The sequence below is a fragment of the Acanthaster planci genome, linkage group LG18 (assembly GCF_054643075.1).
Source record: "Acanthaster planci isolate LZ-2023a linkage group LG18, COTS_SCS, whole genome shotgun sequence".
NCBI lineage: Eukaryota > Metazoa > Echinodermata > Asteroidea > Valvatida > Acanthasteridae > Acanthaster > Acanthaster planci.
The window spans coordinates 2,576,397-2,596,107 of record NC_141794.1 but is presented as its reverse complement, the minus strand read 5'-3'; the positions used below and the strand labels follow the sequence as shown (position 1 = coordinate 2,596,107).

At 43.6% G+C, this 19,711-nt stretch overlaps 2 protein-coding genes across 3 annotated transcripts in view; one reads left to right on the top strand and one right to left on the bottom strand.

Annotated features, from left to right (window-relative positions):
- Window positions 1-117: 117 nt before the first annotated feature.
- LOC110978559 (rRNA-processing protein UTP23 homolog) lies at window positions 118-7,781 on the top strand. Of its 2 annotated transcripts, none has more exons than XM_022233660.2 (4): window positions 118-215; window positions 1,086-1,290; window positions 2,441-2,629; window positions 6,585-7,781. In XM_022233660.2, exons 2-4 carry the CDS (start codon window positions 1,117-1,119, stop codon window positions 6,978-6,980), a joined length of 759 nt encoding a protein of 252 aa, XP_022089352.1. In that variant the 5' UTR covers window positions 118-215; window positions 1,086-1,116; the 3' UTR covers window positions 6,981-7,781. The 2 variants fall into 2 exon arrangements, with proteins under 2 accessions (XP_022089352.1, XP_087004673.1); XM_087148547.1 differs by having other exon boundaries at window positions 153-215; window positions 1,035-1,290.
- LOC147796096 (transcription factor AP-2-epsilon-like) overlaps window positions 7,777-19,711 on the bottom strand; it is an 86,692-nt gene continuing 74,757 nt past the window's right edge. Inside the window, exons 7-8 of the mRNA XM_087148940.1 lie at window positions 14,006-14,147; window positions 7,777-12,446 (exon numbers count right to left, since the gene is read on the bottom strand). Coding sequence (XP_087005066.1) covers window positions 12,119-12,446; window positions 14,006-14,147 — 470 coding nt within the window. The 3' untranslated portion in view covers window positions 7,777-12,118. The remainder of the gene's footprint in view (window positions 12,447-14,005; window positions 14,148-19,711) is intronic.

Below are 19,711 nucleotides of genomic sequence, written 5' to 3'. Positions count from 1 at the left end.
TTTTTTTTTTTAATTCATCAGTAAAAGAAAACAGGAATAAAAATATTTTAAATTCTTAAAAAAACGTTCAATATTTCTAAATACGAACAGCTGTAATCCTACCACAAGAATAATTTCAGAAGAGCCTCATTGCTAGTTTCAAGATGGCGGCGCCCATGTGGTTGGGTCGTGGGATTTCAGCTTCCTAAACTTTTGAGTTGGCTTGCTTTTAAGGGGTTAGTTTATCATTAGTTGAAGTTGAATAACGTGGAGGTATTGTGTTAAAAATAAAATACGGAAAGAAGAATATTAAGGATGGTAAACTGATGCAATGTTAAGATAATTCACATGCATGACTGAGGTTGGGCGAATGCGATCGTGGGCCTAACGTTAGGCCTTATCACCATCACTATGATGTGGCGTCGGTAATAGTATGTTAGACCGAAGGCCATTTATGGGGTAGAATATTCAGTTTTGTAGGGGGGAGGGGCAAACTCTTAAAGGCTGTGGAGGGGGTAGTTCAGGGTATTCTACGGCAAGAGTCCACATACCTGCATAGGGACGCCAGTAGTTAGTCCCTACACTACAGTGACCTAGTCTTAGCCATCAGAAAGCAAAAACATGTCCAGAAAAGTTCAATCACGGGGAAAAAAACGGTTGTTTACTAAGAAAAACTTAGAATTTTTCAGACCAGTCTCGTAGGGATAGTGCACAGGGTGTAATGCAGAGCCCGTATATGGAACAGTGCAGTTGCGAAACTCATATAAAAGCCTCGAAAAAGCCCTCGTTCCAATGCACGTAGTCAACACATGCATGACATTACATACATGTAAGGCCTGGGGATTCCTGGGGCATTTGAGAGGGAGGGATAGGTGGAAAGTGTGCTTAAAAGAAAGGTATCCCGATTTTAATAAACATGATATTTACTTGGAGTCACTTTCATCTGAAACGTGGTTCCATCCATTTTCTCTGTCGTCCATGCCACTTTCTCTTCCCCACCCACTTGCTCTACATCCTCAGCTCATCACTCTCTGATTACTTCCTTAAATCTGCAGGCATGCTGGAGAGCATGTGTTTCATTACGTTTGACGGTAATTTTTCTCCAGTTTTACTTGCTCGGCATAACGAAGGTCAGTCATGAAGATCAAGCGGTATAAGCACGCTCGGCGCCATCTGGGATTCTACAAGAATGTCTTCAACTTCAGGGAGCCGCACCTGGTCCTGGTCGATGGCACGTTCACCTGTGTGGCACTCCGCCATCAGACGAACATCAAGGATCAGCTGCCTAAGTACCTGGATGGCGAAGTGCAGGTTAGACTGTCGGCTGGGGAAGACGCGAAACAGGCCAATCTCCCAGGGAGGGCAGTGGTCACTGCTAATTTCTTTGAGCTCTGGTTGGACAGATTTTTGTATGGCTGATGGCCCTGAGCTTGTTCCATTAACCCTAACCCTCCTCAATCCTTCACCTGCTGGAGGACTGAGGAGCGTTAGAGTTAAAGACGGTTTGAGCCATTCCATTGGTCAAGAGCCGGTCATATGGTGTGTCTTAAAAAAGCTGATAAGCTTTGGATTGGCTGTACCTCATGCAGGAGACCAATCTCAATAATTATATGGAGATTATAAGGAGACTACTCGCAATAGGAACATTCCATAACATGGCGCGAAGGGTGTTAAAAAAATGAAATACAGTTGTTGAACAGAATGGTTGGAAATTAGCATTTTTAAAACTTGTTTTGGCATGATAACTCAAACGGTATGTATGTATGGGAATAAAAATCTGCTTGGCAGGCTTGAAATTTTTGATTAGGACCGGGTCAGGACAATGGACGCTGACAATACCCGGGCTGAAGGCGAGGGACTTTACTGATGTCACTGATCTGTGATGTTCTGAAAAATTCCTGACAGGGCTCCCAAAACTACTCGCGTGTTACCTCTCAGGAAGAGCCAAGATAATTGATGCAGAGTCAAGTATTAATCAATAAACATCATAGTAATAACAGGTTTTTACTTGGTGCTTTTAACAAAGATCAAAGTCCCTTTTTTATTATTAATACCCCTGGTCACTGGGCCATGAAACATTCCAAGTACCATCTCAGCACCCTGGGGCATATGCAGCTATTTCAGCGCAAAGCAGCTGAATCAATCACATTAACCAACTCCGACCTCTGTTCTTCAGTGGGCAGTAAACTACTTTTCACATGCCGAGTATTTGTAGCACCCACGATTCGGTCCGTTGAAAAATTGCAATTCAGTTCACTAAAGTTCCTCCAGTCCCATTCATTCTTTCCCAAAGGTTATTCCCCCTAAGCATTACTTTTGCCAACTAACCCTCATGATGTTTGGAACAAATTCCGAAGGGTGACTATGGAGATGGTGATGCACGTTGGGAAGTGGCCAAAAACAGAGAGAAATTTGAAATAAATATTTGAGGAGGTTTTGCAATGTTTCTTCATTGATTCAGCTGCTGACGACCAAATGCGCCATCCTCGAGACCGAGTCCCTCGGTAAAGAGCTCTACGGCGCAGCCAGCATCTTGAGACGCTACAGAGTGCTGAGCTGCCCTCACCAAGAAGAGCCCGTCGCTGCTGCCGACTGCATCAAGGGTATGATCGGAGACAACAACAGTCATCACTACTACATCGCTACCCAGGTGAGTCCAGAACGAGAAAAGCCAGCATTGATCTTTTTCTCTTTGATCATCAATAACTTGGTTTGGCGCCCTCTATTGAGTGGTTAGGAGAGTGCAAATATGCTACAGCTGTGCATACTTACAAATATTCATTTTTTTTTTATTTAAAGCTTATTTATTGATGCCAATTTCATTACAACCTACTGATTTGATAATGCTAGCAAAATGAAGGATAGTTAACATGTTGGTAAATTATGCTTGAGAATATTTTCCCAGGTCTACAAGTAACAGGTATTTGGCTGAAATCTCCGGTCCGTGAGAAGTTTATTAATGCCAATTTCATTACAACCTACTGATTTGATAATGCTAGCAAAATGAAGGACAGTTAACATGTTGGTAAATTATGCTTGAGAATATTTTCCCAGGTCTACAAGTAACAGGTATTTGGCTGAAATCTCCGGTCCGTGAGAAGTTTGACGTTCCAAAACCAAGTCAAGAAGAAAACCACATAAAAATTGTATGTTATTTTCTTTACATTAAGCGGCACGTTCCAGACCCTTTGATTATTATTCCACATACAGTAGCTCTTCCCATTTTTAAGTCAGACTGAGGTCTTCCACTGACTAAACTTGATTTCCACGTCAACCTCATGCCAGTGAATAAAACAAAAAATAAGTGAATTAAATAAAAGTTGCTCAACAAACGAAAAATAAGTGAATTAAAAAAGTTGCTTAACTTGACCGAGGTTTCACTACGTTATACATGTAATTGTGAATGCACATTTCTCATCTTTGATCAATGTTAACTCACAATTATTGCTGATGCTACTTGATACTGATCATATGGACCCTTTTAAGATAAAACCCTATCTTCTTTATTTTTGTCAGAAATCTAAAAGCAAGCAGGTTAAGGGGTTTTGTTTGCCAATGCAAAGACGGAACCATCTTTGTAAATATATTTAAGGGCATCGCCACTGTAATAAATTCCTGTGTCTATATAAGGGGCAACGAGATACTTGCTTCACCCATCTTTTTTTTTAAGTGGAATGGCCCAGAAGCGAGTAGATTTAATCTAGTGATGAACAAGTCAGATGAGGAAGTCAGGTCATGCGTAGTGGGCCGTGAAAAACATGAATGCCTTTGTCAGTGGGAATTAAATAATAGTTTGTGACTATTTGAGAGAGGACACCTTGTGATTGATTCATACATGTAAAAACCCAGTTGCAACCTTGGGAGTAGCCGAAGAAAAATTACCCCATTATGAATGGTTTGTCGTGTTGATCTCCTAATGTCGATTTCACCTGTTCAGGGAGAGAATGCTGCGTGCATTGTGCAGGAATTGGAATCCGCATGACAAAGTGGCTCGCCTGACAGGCCCACGCGTTTGCCTGTTTAACGGCCCGCTTTGAAGTCGCCATTAGACGAAGCTTCCGCCTTTCGTGGCCTTGTCCTGCCTTTCCCAACTCTGTCAGTCTTTCCCCTAATTTGATGCTCCGTCGCTAATCAATACGCAAGTCCTGTCGTTTGTGTCCGTCAGCCGCCGCTCACCACAGCTCGTTAAAAAAAAAAAGAGAAAGTCTCAGTACACGCCGATTTGGATAAACATGCAAATTGAATAACGCGAACGGACCTCATACGATTAGCCCGAGCCCTGGAAGGCCATCAATGTAGGGGGGGGCTGATATTTCTTAAACAAAGTGCAGCAGCTCGGAGCAGCAACTCGTAAAACAGAAGAAGCTGCATAGAAGGTTAGCAGAGAGAGAAGCTTTCGGGAAATGAAGTTAGTATTGTGATGAGAGGTGAGGAATGAATGAAACATGAGGGGTAGGTGAGCTGATGGACAGGCCATTCTGCTCCAATGACCACAGGGGGGGGAAAGGCGAATAACGCCGTTAGCCATTGGGAACGAGACTGCTCGGGGAGAGTAACTCCCCGTGAGTTGAGGAAGCACTGAACTGTACACGCACCTGAAAAAATTGTACCTTGAAGAAAACGTCCTTTGGTAAAGGGTTTGGAAAATAGTTTTTCAACATCACGACTACACGGTTCCATCATGCTTAAGTTAATCCTGTTATCCACTAAAAATCAAGCACTAATTTTTTTTTTTTTTGGGGGGGGGCATTTGATTCAGCACCGTGCAGCCCATCAGTCATTATTTTACCCAAGAGATCTGAGTGTCCTAATTTTCTTTCAGAGATGCAAAGCTACTCATGACACTGGTTTTTCATACCATATTGGAAATGGGGAGATAAAGGAAAAATTACCAGCGAGTTGAGGAGCACACTGTCCGACATCGGTTCATCCTAACACGCTTTTCAGTGAACTTTTAATTCATTCAACGTTAATGGACCTCACAGGCTGCTTGAATTTTGCAGGGTAAAATATGATATCCCTGGTTCACTTTGTTGCACTTGCTGATTGATTGAAAGATTTGTCAAGTTTCCAGAGAAATGGTGAAGACAAAACTTACACTGTTTAAATGCAACTGATCTGTGAAAAAAATTTCAGTCACTGATTTTTTTTTTCAAGAGGAGTGGCTTACCTGATAATGTGGGGTTTTCTCATAGATTTTTGTTTTCAACACAAGGATAAATTTAAGTAGGAAGTTGAAGGTGCGAGGAACATGGATTTGATTTTTTTTTTTTTGGAGGGAGGAGAATTCTGTCAACAAAGACAAAATGACATTTCAAGGTACATCTGTCATCAGGTGTTATCCTCTGTTCACATGATTGCCTCCTTTCAGATTCTCACAGTGAGGGAGGGAAGTCGCGGGCCAGAAAATATTGGCAGCTTTTTCCGGTGTTTGAAAATTATCGTCAGCCATCCCTGAGCTGATTCTATCAACTGCGGAGAAATCGTCTGTTGCTGGCTCTCGCCGCTGACAATCGGAAATCAATGGCAATTATGGCTCCCGGCTTGGCAGTCGTCCCCCCGGCAGTTACACTGGGGGGGGGGAGGAGTTTGCCTCAGTGGTTTGATGCCTGAATCCCCTTCTCTCATCTCCCCCAAAGGCTTGAGCACTTAGGATTGTTTTAGGTATTCCTTGCGTGGACATGTGAGCAAAAATACTCCATGTACTGACACTTAGGGATTGAGGACATTGTCTGGACTTGCCCAGGTCAACACCACTTGCCCATTCCCCACCCCCCCCAAAAAAACCACCAGGATTAGGGGTTCCTTCTTTGAGAATGGCACTATCTGTTATAGGAGGAAATGGAGCTTATGAGGAAACTATCTACAGAAATCTAGCTTAGATAAAAATTGTTGTCACAGTGCCAGAAAAATTAGCATTTCCATTGACATTTCATACTTAAACAAAAACAAAGGAATGCCCAAACTACATACGGGTGTGAGCCCCACTCGCAGTGGAGTGAGTGCACTTGGTTGCTGCACTTTTTTTTTTCTTTTTGGGAATTGTGCAAGGGAGTGATATGCTCCAATCGAGGAGAAGAGCACAGAAAGCAACAATAAACCACGAAGAAACGAATGGGCAAAAAAGGGAGAGAGGGAGATGTGAAAGAAATGCGAGAATACTGAATGACAAAAAAATTGTTGATTTCAGAGGTGTAACGAGAGAGGGAGTGGCGAGACGGGGTAACCGAGAGGGAGCTGATGAACAGAAACAGGGAGTAGGGAAAGGAGCGAGTTGAAGAACACCGGGGAAATAATAGAGACAGAGGAAAGATTGAAGTCAACGACTTCAAGCAAAAGAAGTGAAGAGAAGTACTCTCAGATTGGTAGATTGAAGAAAAGACCCCAAACTTTTGATGCCCATTTTGTCCGAGAGAATTTCTATTCTATGCACATTTTTGGTTTTGTATGTTTATGCCACAAAAAATTGTGGTATTTTAGGTTATTGTTTGTGGTTTTGCTTTTGCATAACGACCACTTGGTTGAACTGGGAGACTGATTTATCAAACCAATGCGATTTGTGTTTTATTCTAAGGCACTGAAACTCTCATTTCTTTCTGTGCAAGGACCCGGAACTGTCGGAGTGCACACGTGGCGTGCCCGGAACGCCACTGCTTTACATGAATATGAACGCCATTGTCCTGGAGAAACCATCCCAGACTTCCCAGGACCATGCGGTGAAGCTCACCCAGCAGAGGGTGGCAACGGTGGACTACCAGTGGGATGCCCTCAAGAGACTGACAGGGCCCCAGGATGGGACGAGAGACGAGAGGAGGCCAAGACGACGACGAGCCAAGGAGCCCAACCCCCTTTCCGTCAAGAAGAAGAAAAAGAAGGCAACGCAGAAGGTTCTCGGAGAGGCAGGGGAGGGGCCACAGAAGGCCAGTAGGCGGAGGAGGCGAAGAAGGTCAAAGCTCACCGCACATGTCCAAGAACAATCGCGAAGTTCAGAAGTCAGCTGACAGGAAGGTTGAAAAGTGAATAAGGTTCATTAACCTTGAAGAAAGGCGTACATCGTGTGAAATTTAGGCCCTCCCATCACTCTTTGTTTAAACACAGCATTTGTAGCGGCAGTTAAGTAAATGTTTATTGGAAGAAATATTCCTCAAGTTCATATGTCACTTTATAACAAATGCGGACATGTCACAATCCCCATGCTATTGGTAATTTACCGTAAATATTTTCTCTACAACGACTGCCGCCCCTCGGCCCTATTTTTGAACCCCTCATTTTGAAGTGTCCATCCAGCACCCAATCTACAACAAGGGGCTAGCACCCACTCTCTCTGGCAAGGGGCCAGACTACAGCACTGGACATGAGTTCACTGACCCATCGGGCACCGACCTCCAAGCTGCAGGTGTACTGAACTGGCTGTATTTAGCAGCAACTTTCTGCACAATTGAAGACTCGTCTTGTGTTGGATAATTTTTCCGTTTTTTTTCCTGTGAGGAGCCCGCTGTGTGGGAACCGATTTTGCATGCGAGCTAGGCAAAGTGTCTCTGTACTGTAATATTTAAGCCGGCAGAATGAAGACACTGCTCTAAATTAATGTTTGTTTGCTGTTTTTATGACTAATGTTCACGTATTTATGATGAACTTTGAGCATTCGCCAGTAACTGTACTTAAAGTAAACCCTTTGTTTTCAGGATGATTACCTTTTCAGCTTATTATTTTGGTTTTAAATTATCTTTCTTCTGTCAAAAATGGGCCAAAGAAGATCGACAAACATTGAATAAAACAGCTCAGAATGTCAACTCCTTCAATACTAAGTCGTTCTTTTTATTGTTATATTTCATCTGAGCTTTTGTTTTCACATAACCTATACTTCACTCGTCCAGATTTTATCAAAAACATAAAGGACAGATTTACTGTTAACATATAAAAAATCCCCCCAAACCAAAAAATTCCCACATTTTTCTGTGTACATTGATTGCATTTCACCACCAGAATCCTACTAAGAAAAAAATTGAAATTTCCAGTAATTCTATTTTTAAAGTCAATAAATTATTCTTAAATTAGAGTTTCATTAACCCTTCCACACAGCTCTACCTACATGTTATTTGCCAGATGTTCATTTTTCTCTGTCTCTTAAAGTGATAAGTTCCAGTGCTGTAAAAATTGAAGTCGTGGAATTTTACAAGTACAAGCCGCTCAAGTAGTCTGCAGTTATATTTCCACATTTTGCTTGCTCACTCAAAAAATGAAATTCCGTCGTGAAAAAAGATCTGTTTGCCTTGTTTTACATTCATTTCTAAACTGGATTGAAAAGATCCGAAAATAACAGAGACGGTAGTTCATGGTCTCTGAATATTCGCACAGTAAGCATATATCGCAAAGAAGAGAAGTTTCAGTAGAAAAATACCCTGTATCCGTTTCAGGAAGTGCGTTTAAGGAGAAAAAAAAATCATAAAGGAGACCGATATTGAGATTATCACATTGTGAAAGAAATAATGGAAACAAATCCCCTGCGGGTATTTTGAAACAAGCGTTAAAAACCGAATGAAACCCGTTCGAAATATTTGCACTTTTTATCATCCAATTGTCGTTTTTAATCGATTCCTTGACGAGTATAACCGAACACTTAATGATCGATATCTTTAATAAGTATCGATATCTTGATAAGTATCTACATGTACAACATTCTGGCATTAATGACTACAAGTCACGTGATACACATATTAACAATGACGCTATAAAGGTTCCATCGTTTTTTTTTTCTTCCTAATATTCAAGACTGAGAGTAGCACTCGAAGAGATATGTATAGAGAAAGAAAGAAAAATTCCGAGGAAAAAAAACACTTCGTTTTTATACAGTTATCTTTCCGCTTGCTACATACGAAACAATGGCGGTGGGTGATTGTTAGACTAGCCTGCCCAGTCCTCCTGCCAAGTAATTACTGATTGTACATTGTGAGTTATAAATGGACCGCACAGGCTAGTCTAGGATAAATTAAGTATTGACTCAACTAAAGACAATAATTACGTACAGTACAATATTCATAATACATCTGGCTCAACCTCAGTCACTCACACAAAATACAAAAAATCTCTCGATTTGAAAAACAAACTAACCTTTATGATCGTTTTGTTATATTCCAAAGCATTCGTTTTTGGCAATGTTTTTCCCCTTTTACTCATACATTGCATGGATTCGAAAGCGCAGCGCTTTCTTCACATCAGTCCCTTTTGTGTGTGCTTGAAAAACCTATTCTAGATTTAGCTGTACAGTTCAACACAATAATCCATGAATTCTGTATTTCTCTTTTTATACCGGTAGCAATGGCTTCCGCATTTCTGGTGTACCTTTCTCAAACAGTACTTAGGCCTAGTTCGCGCGGCATTTTAAGGTTTTACCTCAAAAGAAGGCGGCAGAAATCGTCATATTGTTCATACAAAGAGGAAAAAACACCTTACCTCTACAATTTCTCTGATAAAGACGGATGATAACAGTGTCTCTAGTTACACACGGCTAACGAAAAAAAAAACGAAATCCGCCATGACACCTCATTGAATTTGTTTAATAGCCAGAGCGCCCCCTAGCGACTTCATTTGGCGGCAATGGTCCCTGGAAACCTATCAGTTGCACAAATGATTTAAAAAACAAAATACGCCTATGACAAGACTTTACAGTAACCTACTGCTCTTACCAAGAAGTAGGAAGCAACAATTTGGCAAACGAGAAGTCACCTGAAGACAGCTTAAAAACTTTGTTAATTGGTGGGATAAATAACAGCTCTTTAATTAAAGAGCAATTATAAAAGCAAACACTTAAAATCCTACGTAAAACCAAACAAAAAGTCGTTGCACCATGTTTTGGTAAAAACGCTGAGTTGCTTTCGAACACATTTTACCCATTGAGATTTAAGCAAGGTAGGTCATTGCCGTTATCGAAACAAGGTATGGTACCAAGAGGATACGTGCCACTTTCATGTCAATTAATTGGTTAAACTCTTAAGGTAATGCCTTTAAGTTCATCAGAAGCCGCCACAGAAAAGCTCCGTTCATCTCTAGTCACAATCAACCAAACCTGGGTATTATGCAAATCACTGACGTATGCAGTGACGTGGCATACGTCTGCCGCACGTCATTGACATCCTTAAAACCCATTGGTTGCAAGGAAAGGATACTAATCTACGACACGGCAACACTTAACACGAACGAGAAGACGGGGGACGAGTCTGGTAGAGGCGTTTCGTATCAGCATCAGCTGAAGTCCAGACCTTAGTGAAGAGTTTCCAAAGGTGTGATGGCTATATGTCATTCCCACAGAAATAAAAAAGACCTGGTGAATGTAACTTACTGAAAAGAACCGGTAACCAGCGTAAATTTCCAAATCTTAAATTTGACCGACAGGGCGCCAGCGTATTTTGAAAAAAAAAATTAATTCGAACTCGGAACAGGTAAAATTATCTGGAGTTAACTATAAGCCGAAGATCCTCACCCCTTTTTTTGTTTTTTGTTTTTTTGTTTTTTGTTTGGCGCGAATGAAAGACAGCAAAAGAAATCGTTCAAAACAGTTTTGTGGTGAGTACGACGAGGTGAGACTCGGCTCATTACAACCACCAATTTCAACCTGAAACATTGCACGTGCACAACACAGCCGTTAAAAAAATGGCTGAATAAAAATCAGCGGTTCCTAAGCTTTTACGTTCAAGCCTTCTTGTCCAATTAGAGGAAGAAAATATTAAAGCAATGACGGCAGTACTGTATTTACTTTCAGCCTTGTTTTTGTGGGACACCTTTTGGAAAAGAAATCTGCGTCCAGCAATTACCTTACTTCCAGAATCAAAATGCGCGCCTTTTTTTAACACTCTCACCACTCTTTTCGCGTTGTTCCACTAAAGTTTACCAAGCACATTTTTTTTCCCTCCACGAGTTATATATATATTTTCGATATACATTTGGCATTTCGTTTACCGCTAAAGGGGTGGATCTGCTTGGCACCTTTCGAAATTTAGTAGGTTTTGTATAAATTTTAACAAAAGCCTCAGACTACGCCCAACAATACTTGCTTAGCGTACACAAAACTCCACCTGCTTGATTGTCAAATCGCAATGTTAAAATACAAAATGAAACACTCTATAAGGATATAAAACAAAGGAAACAACACTTTCAAACAAGCCTCTTGCTTATAAAAACTACTATACCATATAAAGGTTCTCTTTGCCAGCCTAGAAATTCCTCTGTACTTCGGTACGCCTAATATACCTAAAGTTTCAGCAAAATGTCCTGACAACTGTCGAAAATAATCCGATTGGCCGAACCAACACTGGCGTCATCCAGTACCTTTTTTTGATTGGATAAACAGCCCATACGGAGTACACCAGCGATGCATAAATAATGCGACCTCCTCCGACCATTACGAAAGATTTTACAGACCGGAGTTGCCTTGTTCGGTGTATGTACCAAGGATATAATGTGCACTTTGAAGGCTGTCGAGCAATGTACGCTACCTACACAAGTCCAACTTTTAGTGGTTGAGACGCAGACACACATGGCATATCAGCAGGGAGCATACTGCACAATATTAGCACTGTTTGCCATCTCTTCACCAAGGGAGTCATTTCCAAGGTGCTTTTATAATTAGTCGGTGGGAAAAATAAGATCCTAGATTTACGAAGAGTCTTCCAAGAGATTATGGCAACACGTCCTTTTGTTTTTCAGTTCTCCGACGAGAAATTGCAGCATGAGCCATACACACTGTTCGTCTTTGGTGCATCTGCCCGGGGAACGTCATCCATCTTGGACGTCAATTGACACGTCTGCGGATGCGTGACGCCATTAAAGTTTTGGCGGGAGATTTGTGATTAAAAAAAAAAGATCCAAATGCCACGCTAGCTGAATTCACGACATCGTGACGTCGCGTGAGATATTGTGTAGATTTCTTACCATTTCCGTTTCCGGATCCAACATGGATGTTGGCAGTTCAGATTTGGAAATATCTGAAGTCCACCCTTTAATGGTATAGACAAGTCGCAGTCGGTACTCCAGAGCTGAACGCGCAGTTTACTCTTAAAACTCTGATCAATCTCTCTCTCCGTTTGTCTACCGTCTTGTACGGAGACTAATACAGCTGTGCTAGTCTCTCTCACAAGGCGTCTCATACGACCTCCTTGTTGCGGGGCTCGTCGGCCTTCTCGCCGTTCGTTTTGTTGGAGTTGGAATCGATCTTGCTTCCTGACGTGGAATGGGCCGAGTGCGGGGTGACGTTGGGGAATGCTTTGTCCATGTACTTAAGCATCTCGGTCAGCACGTTCTGGAGGGTGGCCATGGAGGCGGAGAGGGCCGGGGTGCCGAAGCCGTGCGAGATGAGGCTGAAGTGCGTCAGGCACCGCTGAATGGAGGGCTCCAGGATCGGCTGAGGCCTCGTGTTGCCGATCGGGGTGCGGTCCTGGCACAAGACGTCCTGCAGCTCCTTCAAGACTTGCCTGAAAAGAAAAGCAGACAGCAAAAAAAAAGGTGGAAATTCAAACATTGGACAAGGACACAATGAGTTCCCATGAGGGATGCAGATATAAGTGTCCACGCAGTTTTTAAGGTGCCGTAGACTCAGATAACGTTAACTGTGACAATTTCCTTTGGATGTAACCGGAGCGCAGTCGGCGGTACAAAACGCTCTAAGACGAAGAAAATAGGACAGATAATTATTCGGGCAGGGAAATGTTGCCAAAAAACGTTGGCAAGTTCAAATTTCTGAAGCCGGTAAAAGGGCACTTCATTCAGAGGTGTCAGGCTCTGTCTGTAGCGCAGAACTGCGCAGAACAAAACCCAAAATTAGACAGGCGCGAGATTACGTCTGTGTGTGTGTGTGCGTGAAACATTCTGTCCGTTATTTGAACAGCGAGTGTGTCGGGAAAAGGTTTGCACTGGTGATGAGGGGAGTTCTTCTCGACTTTTATTGCCGGACAATCGATACGGGCGAGGCGTCTTCATTATCACCTGTCGTCGTTTTTTATGAACCTGTCCTCACAAAAGACCAAAGTACACGCCCGGGGTCATTCTCTGGAGGACGAACTTTCCCCCACACAGGCGGGGGGGGGGGAGAGTGACACAATAATTATTCGGTCTCTTTCTTTCCCCGAATTATTTGCCGAATTTGAGGTGCTTTTGAGGGGAAAAAGGAATGGATTTTGGAGTCTACTTCGTGCCACGACGGACCAATAATGGACATGCACTTAGCAGGGAGAGGGAGGTATTGTCCGGCGATCTACAACCGTGTGTACCTTTCATTCCTCGGTCGGTGATCACGATGGCAGAAACATGGGATGGCACAGCATTTTTGAGGAGACTAATTGCTTTCTAATAGTGCGCGGTTTTTTTTTTTTCTTTTTTTCTTTTTTTTTTTCTTCGCAGGGGAACGAGTTTGTATCGTTTTCAAAGATCGAGACTTCAAATATTCCAGACCTGGCCGGTGACTCACCAAGAGAGTGAAGTAATTGAGTTTACGGCGTGTGCTTGCCATTATGTACCACTTGTCCGACTTTGCCAACTGCACTTTCCTAAATTCTATACAGAGTTTTTTAAAGGACAAAAAGGTAGACCGGTGCAAGGCATGAAATTGTATTTGCCACAGTCTAATTGTAGAAGTACGCAGCCGTGAGCAGCGCTGATTCAGAGAGTTGAGACTAAAATTAGGTTGCAACATTGTAAGGCATGTGAATGGTAGACTTCGTTCGATTTTCTGATTAGTGGCAAAAGCTTACATTCTTTGTATCTTCAAGTACCGTGACTTTTTTCGCAAGTTTGCCATGTCGTAATACGCCATCATTTTTAGATGGCGCCATCTTGAGAAGAGGCTTGCCCTCTGAACGCTATAAAATCATCTCGTTTCCATCCGAGGTGTCTGATGGGGAATTTATAGGACTACGTAATAATGGTCCGTGACCCCATGAGGTTGATTTCTGTACTACTTGGTTTGGAGCCTTTCTTGGTGTGACGAGATGGGGGGGGCTTTTAGGGGAGGGGCCGATACATGGGCAATACTCACTTTGTGGCTAGGACCATGTTTCTTCTGGTGGGAACTTCAGTGGGATCATTGTGTTGCCTGGCGATGTACTCGGAGATCTGTCTGGCCGGGAACTCGGTCTCGCAGAGATAACCGTAGTCACGGGCTAAATGTATTGCTTCGCCTGAAGGAGGGAAAAACGGAGAGAGGAGAAAGAAATGATCAGATTGGGCCCAGCAACATTATTTTCCTCCAATGTCCCCCATTTTGATTGGCGGTGGTTTTTTTTTTCAACCTTAAGAACTCGAGAAGCCAACTTTTTTTGTTTCATCGACGGAAAACAAAATGAACAAAACTGACCAGTTCTGTTTGAAATGTGCTACCACAGAATCACGCAAAGAGAAAAAAACCACAAACAACATGAATTGAGTGGATAAAATATTCAGTCTTGGTTACGGTTATGTCCCTGGGTAATGACTTCAAAACCTCATTTTTCTCTGACTTCATCACCTTTTCGAAGTTCGATCTGTAATCTTCGAAATCAAGCCTGTCGAGAGACGGATACCGCTGTCATGCGGCTAGGGAGTATTCATCGTGTGTAGCTGACGGCAAGAGCCGATTCCGTAGCCGGAAGAAAATAACTGACCTGGACGTGAGCCCGACATCAAAGATGGCGGCCCGCGAAGGACTACGGGAGACTTGAGTGCAAACGATTAAACATCTTGCGCAGGATGGGGAAGGGGGGGTTGCTATCCGTATGCCACAGTGGTACAAACGCAATAACCTATAACTTGAAATCCGGTATAACATTTCATCACGAAGCGGCAGAATGTGGACGCGATTTGGTTTGACAGGCCATCAAGATAGGCGCCGTCTCTACTCGAGCGCTAATCTTCATTTTGCCACTGAGTAACAGTCATCCAAAGAATGCCTGATTACAGTATGATACCCCTATAGTGTGGGGGGATAGATCTCTCTCCCCTATCACGGAGCTATCTTAAGACCTACTCCCTGGACGCTCAATGGCCCTCCACTATACGCTCTATCCAAACACAGCTTTCTTTCTCCTGACCACAGAGCCACGATACAAAATATTGTATATTCAGCAAACAGCGCATTCAGTGGCGGCCACATCGAAACCACGATCACCATGGCAACCGCAACCGTACACGATGCTGCCTCTGCTTTTTCGTTCTGTTTTGCCGGGGCTGTTTTTTTTTCTTCCCTTTTCCTTTTGAAATATCTTCCTCCCCCCCCCCCGTTCGGCTACTTACCTGCCCGCGGGGTCTTTTCTCAGATATTTTTTACGCGCCCAATTATACTTCGCACGGCGTAATGTCGCACCGACAGGATGCATTTCGGAGGCAAGAAACATCGACAGAAGGGGCTAAAGAGTACATGCAAGTCTTGGTCTTCTCCTGATGCTTTCATGCGCGTCGTGATCGGCTGCCGGAAAAGTGACCGCCTTCGAATTGGTCAGTTATCTAACTTGTTTGAAACGCCAATTCAACAGGCGGCCGGTTCCAACATGGCGTCACCACGAGCCTGACCAGTCACACCCCCAACAGTTTCGCAGACTGTGTCTAGCGATCGAACGCGACTGCAACCTTATTCAAAACATAAGTCCTGTTTTAGTGCCTTCACTGAGGGACCATCCAATTGGGTTCAGTAATTCTACAGTGTCGTGTAAACTCTTCGCTTTTCACAGCTCCTTTGATTTTCGACGAACCGACGTAAAGACTTTATTCATGAGTCGGACATAAGAGAAATTGAAAGTGAGTTAACCTTTCATGTTTGAACGTTAAGAGTAGCAATAAAAAAGCAATTTCATAACGAATTAGTTTACCTTTTTCCTCTGATGAATATTTTCAAATTTTCAAATTCATGACTAAAAATACAAATATGAACTTTAGCCCCCCCCAAAAAAAAATAAAAACGTTTTTTTATTTGGTATGATACGATGTTCAACAGCTGCCAAACTTCCTTCATCGACTGGAATCCTGCTACTGTGAAATTTTAACGTGTTTTACATGGGGTACGGTTGAATTACATGTACATAGCCTACATTTAGTCAGGCATTTATTCCAGATGACATTTCTGTAATATATATTTACATCTGGGAACCAGACAAATCAGGTGGTCTTATGTCCTGTATACTTCAACAAGCTCACACTCCTTTTGAACAGCAAATAGCGAGGGATCCAATCTGTTACAGTGTTGACAGCGGCAGTATCTACGGGACATCGCGCATTAATACGTATCATTGTAAGGGGGGAAGGGTAAAAAATCGCGTCGCTGCACCACTTTTGGAGCCAACCCCCGACCAGAAATCAGAGACTTTTCTAGCCTCAAGTGTTCTAAGCCAGATTTAGAAAATATTGAAAGGGAGGCTTGGAAGGCACGGTAGTCATGAACAGTCTGGTGCCATCCTAATCGACACTTTGCAAAAGATTCGGGAAATAAGATCTTCCACGTGAAGAAGGTCTATTGCCCCGCCGCATCCACATCACATATAGGCCTATACATACACTCACTGTTGATTTCCTCGCGTGGTTAACCGAAACCTTCGTCTCCTGATTCTCAGCAAGAATAACACCCAGAAAAGCAGCAACAGGAATAGAGAAGCCAGAGCTGCATCAGCAACAACTAGCGGCTTTAACTAGTCGGCGAGAGCCGCGTGAAACCAACCTCTAAACCCGTCCAGTCCCCAAGTGCTGGTTGCTCTCTGCGTCCCCCTTCAAGACGCATCGTTCAAGCGTTCAATCCTGGCCCATCTAATATTAATCAAGGCGCATACGCGCATCAGCGGGGACAAGCTTTACGAGTGAGCGATGAAGCAGGTCGCGAACTCGCCGAGCGCGCCCGCTAACACGTCCGCGGGTCGCTGGCGGGGTACCCCGGGGGCCAATGAAGCCCGGGCCCCGCTGAGAGCCGCGGTTGTGGGGCAAACTGATAGAAGTTTCACCGGGCAGTGCTCTCTTTAATTTTCTCCGGCAAAACGGGGGAGGCCTAGATATTGGGGCTCACGGGGGATGTTTTTCTGGCAGAGAAGGATGTGTTGTGGATGGTATGCCTACGGGTATAACTAATTACTGCATTTTATCATGCTCACTTTTTTGACTGGTCTAGAACCTGACTATAAATAATTCCCTGTCGAGGTTTTTTCTTCCGCGTGAGATTTTTTTTTTCTTTTGGTGGAATGGTCGGGTGGGATCTCATGGGTATTTGACGCAGCTCGTTTCCCGGTGTTTACGGGCACAAGACCGGCAATGTGGAAACTGTGTCAGTGTGCCGATCGCTTTTTCTACCCAGTCACCTCTGTACATTTGAAGGTTTGTAGTCGAGAGACCCCCATTTCAATGCGTTCCTCGCTAGCCTAAGGGTTGATTGGGACGCGAAATTGTACTTGGATTCAAGAATTTGCCTAATCCCCGAAAATCACTGTCTCCTTAAAGCAGCACTGATTTAAAAAAAAGAAGGGTTAAATGTGGGTAACGTGCTATTTTGTACACAGCTTCATTTTTTCCTTTTTTTGTCTGAAAAAGCCGGTAATACGGAAAGGAATATGCATTTTCATGCGCGCTTCCTGCCTCAAATCGATGGCGTGCCTAATCCACAAAAATGCAGGAATTATTCAAATCCTCAATTTTTGATTCCGCGTTGTATATCCAATGCCGAATTTGTTTGTCAAAAACGAAATAGCTGGTCCTGTGACTTCCTTGAAAAATAAATTTGTTTCGATTTTCGGAAATGGATCTTCCCGTTAAACAGGACGAGAGCGTGTAAACGGTAGGCCTACGGCCGCGACAATGGAACGGTTGAACCCTTAGGAGGGTCGGGGGGGTTGCTATTCCTCGTGCTGGAGGGTTTATTTGGCGGGTATGATCTCACTATGCGTCCCGAGCTGGACCAAGAGAGGGCGCAATTTTCCTAACAATTCAGGGCTTCGTTGGTCAGAACTGCACTTCGCTGGTTCGTGAACGACTTCGAAATACGTGCGTTACGGTCACATCGCTACCAGCAAAATGAACCCTCCCGACCAACCTGGCTCCGTTCAACCTATGAGGGGGTGCTTCTGCCCAAGGCTGGTACTCCCTCAGGGCTCTCCGTTTATTGGTACTGTTGTACATAGATACGAGAAATGTCGCAGACGGGGGATACATGCATAAGCCTATGCCGGCTGGATGCGAATTCGGAGATAATGCTGACATCGGTACTATCTGTTCACGACTAAGATAATTTATATTGAGAAATAGAACGTATTGTGTGCAAGTTTGTTTAGGAACAAATTCATCTGTAGCCGTGATAAACATTTCCGAATATTTCAGTACAACGTATACAGGAGTTGCAAACAATGGTTGATTTCAATTTTGTTCTCCAGATTACTGGATGTATTTGTGTAACTTCCTTTTCCTGTATGAGTTACACGTCGGGCTGAATATAGATTCATGTATTCTCATCGGTGATGTGTACAGAGGGCGCACATCAAGCAGATGTATTAAGGATACCGTCTTCCAGATGGAGTTTTCTAACAGCTGAAGTGAGCTGTCGTGATGGCATTACGGGCAGAGGTCATGTACCGATCGTACCTCCCAGTTTTGATGTCATAGAACCCATATTTCTCTTCCTTTTTTTTAAAAAAATCTGTTCTGTTTCTCCATGCTGACCTATTTCGACGGTCTAATTTGCGATGCGACGGAGGCTTACTTCTTTCCCCGAGATACCCTGTAGGCGTTCTTTTCTCGGTGATGTGCGCCCGATGCGGGGTCCATGCGCGCGCGGACGGTAGCGGCCACATACTGCCAAACCGCCCCGGCTGCCTGGCGCGCCTTAGGCGTCACACGTGCTTGTAGCGGCTGAGTCAGGTTCTCGTGCTGCGCGGTTGACGGGGTGTGAGTTTATAACGTGCAGTTCGAGTGCTGGATAAACTAAACGCACCCCCCCCCCATCTCTGTTCTTAAGCTCTGGGTTTATTAACATCTGATATCTGTGTACGACAGCGCTTACTCTGACAATCCACTGTGCTTTTTACGATGAAAACATCACCGACAAAAGGGTACAGTTCTCAGTAGTGGAGCATCAGTACCAAACCATGAAGCAATTTATCGCCACGCCACGTTTCAGGCAGTCGCCTCCGGGCAACCGAAGAAAATATAGACATTTTTGTTTTGAATGACAAATTGATTCTGCACCTATTGAAAATGGGAAACCGAAAGTTAAACACTCGGAGAGCCAAAAAAAAAAACCTGCTTGATTGTGATGGTTTGCTCAATTTCGGCAGTAATTGGGGGGCCCCGTTGGTTCACGGAAGAAAGACAACCTGGACGAGATGTGCATGTATGTTCCTTCCTTTGTATTTACCAGTCACTTTGCGGGGCTTCGGCCCTTGCGGCTTTGTCCACGCTTAGTCCATATGATATTTCAAAACGCCTTGTTTGTAGCGTGCGCGCCTGAGCTGTGCGCCCAATCATTCTCACTTGGGACTTTCTTTTTGTAATCATTCATAACACCTCCCCTCAAGAACTGAAGCACACACAAAAAAATCCACGCATGGACAATGGGTGATCTCTTGCTCCTCACAAACCAACACTAGTTGCCACTCAACCCCCCCCCGTCCTCCTGACGCGTTTTCTTTCTTTCTTTTTCTTCTTGCGGTAAATACGAGGGTTGTTTTTGTCATCTGAGGTCAAACGGGACAAAACGCGAAGGCGTTTGACTCCCTCGACAGACCATTGTGTCCGGTAATTG

Bases quoted from the DNA above. Each gene is read 5' to 3' on its own strand.
- LOC110978559 (XM_022233660.2), top strand. From the start codon at position 1,117: ATGAAGATCAAGCGGTATAAGCACGCTCGGCGCCATCTGGGATTCTAC. The intron at 1,291-2,440 runs GTTAGACTGTCG...TCATTGATTCAG, and splicing joins ACCTGGATGGCGAAGTGCAG to CTGCTGACGACCAAATGCGC. The intron at 2,630-6,584 runs GTGAGTCCAGAA...TTTCTGTGCAAG, and splicing joins ACTACTACATCGCTACCCAG to GACCCGGAACTGTCGGAGTG.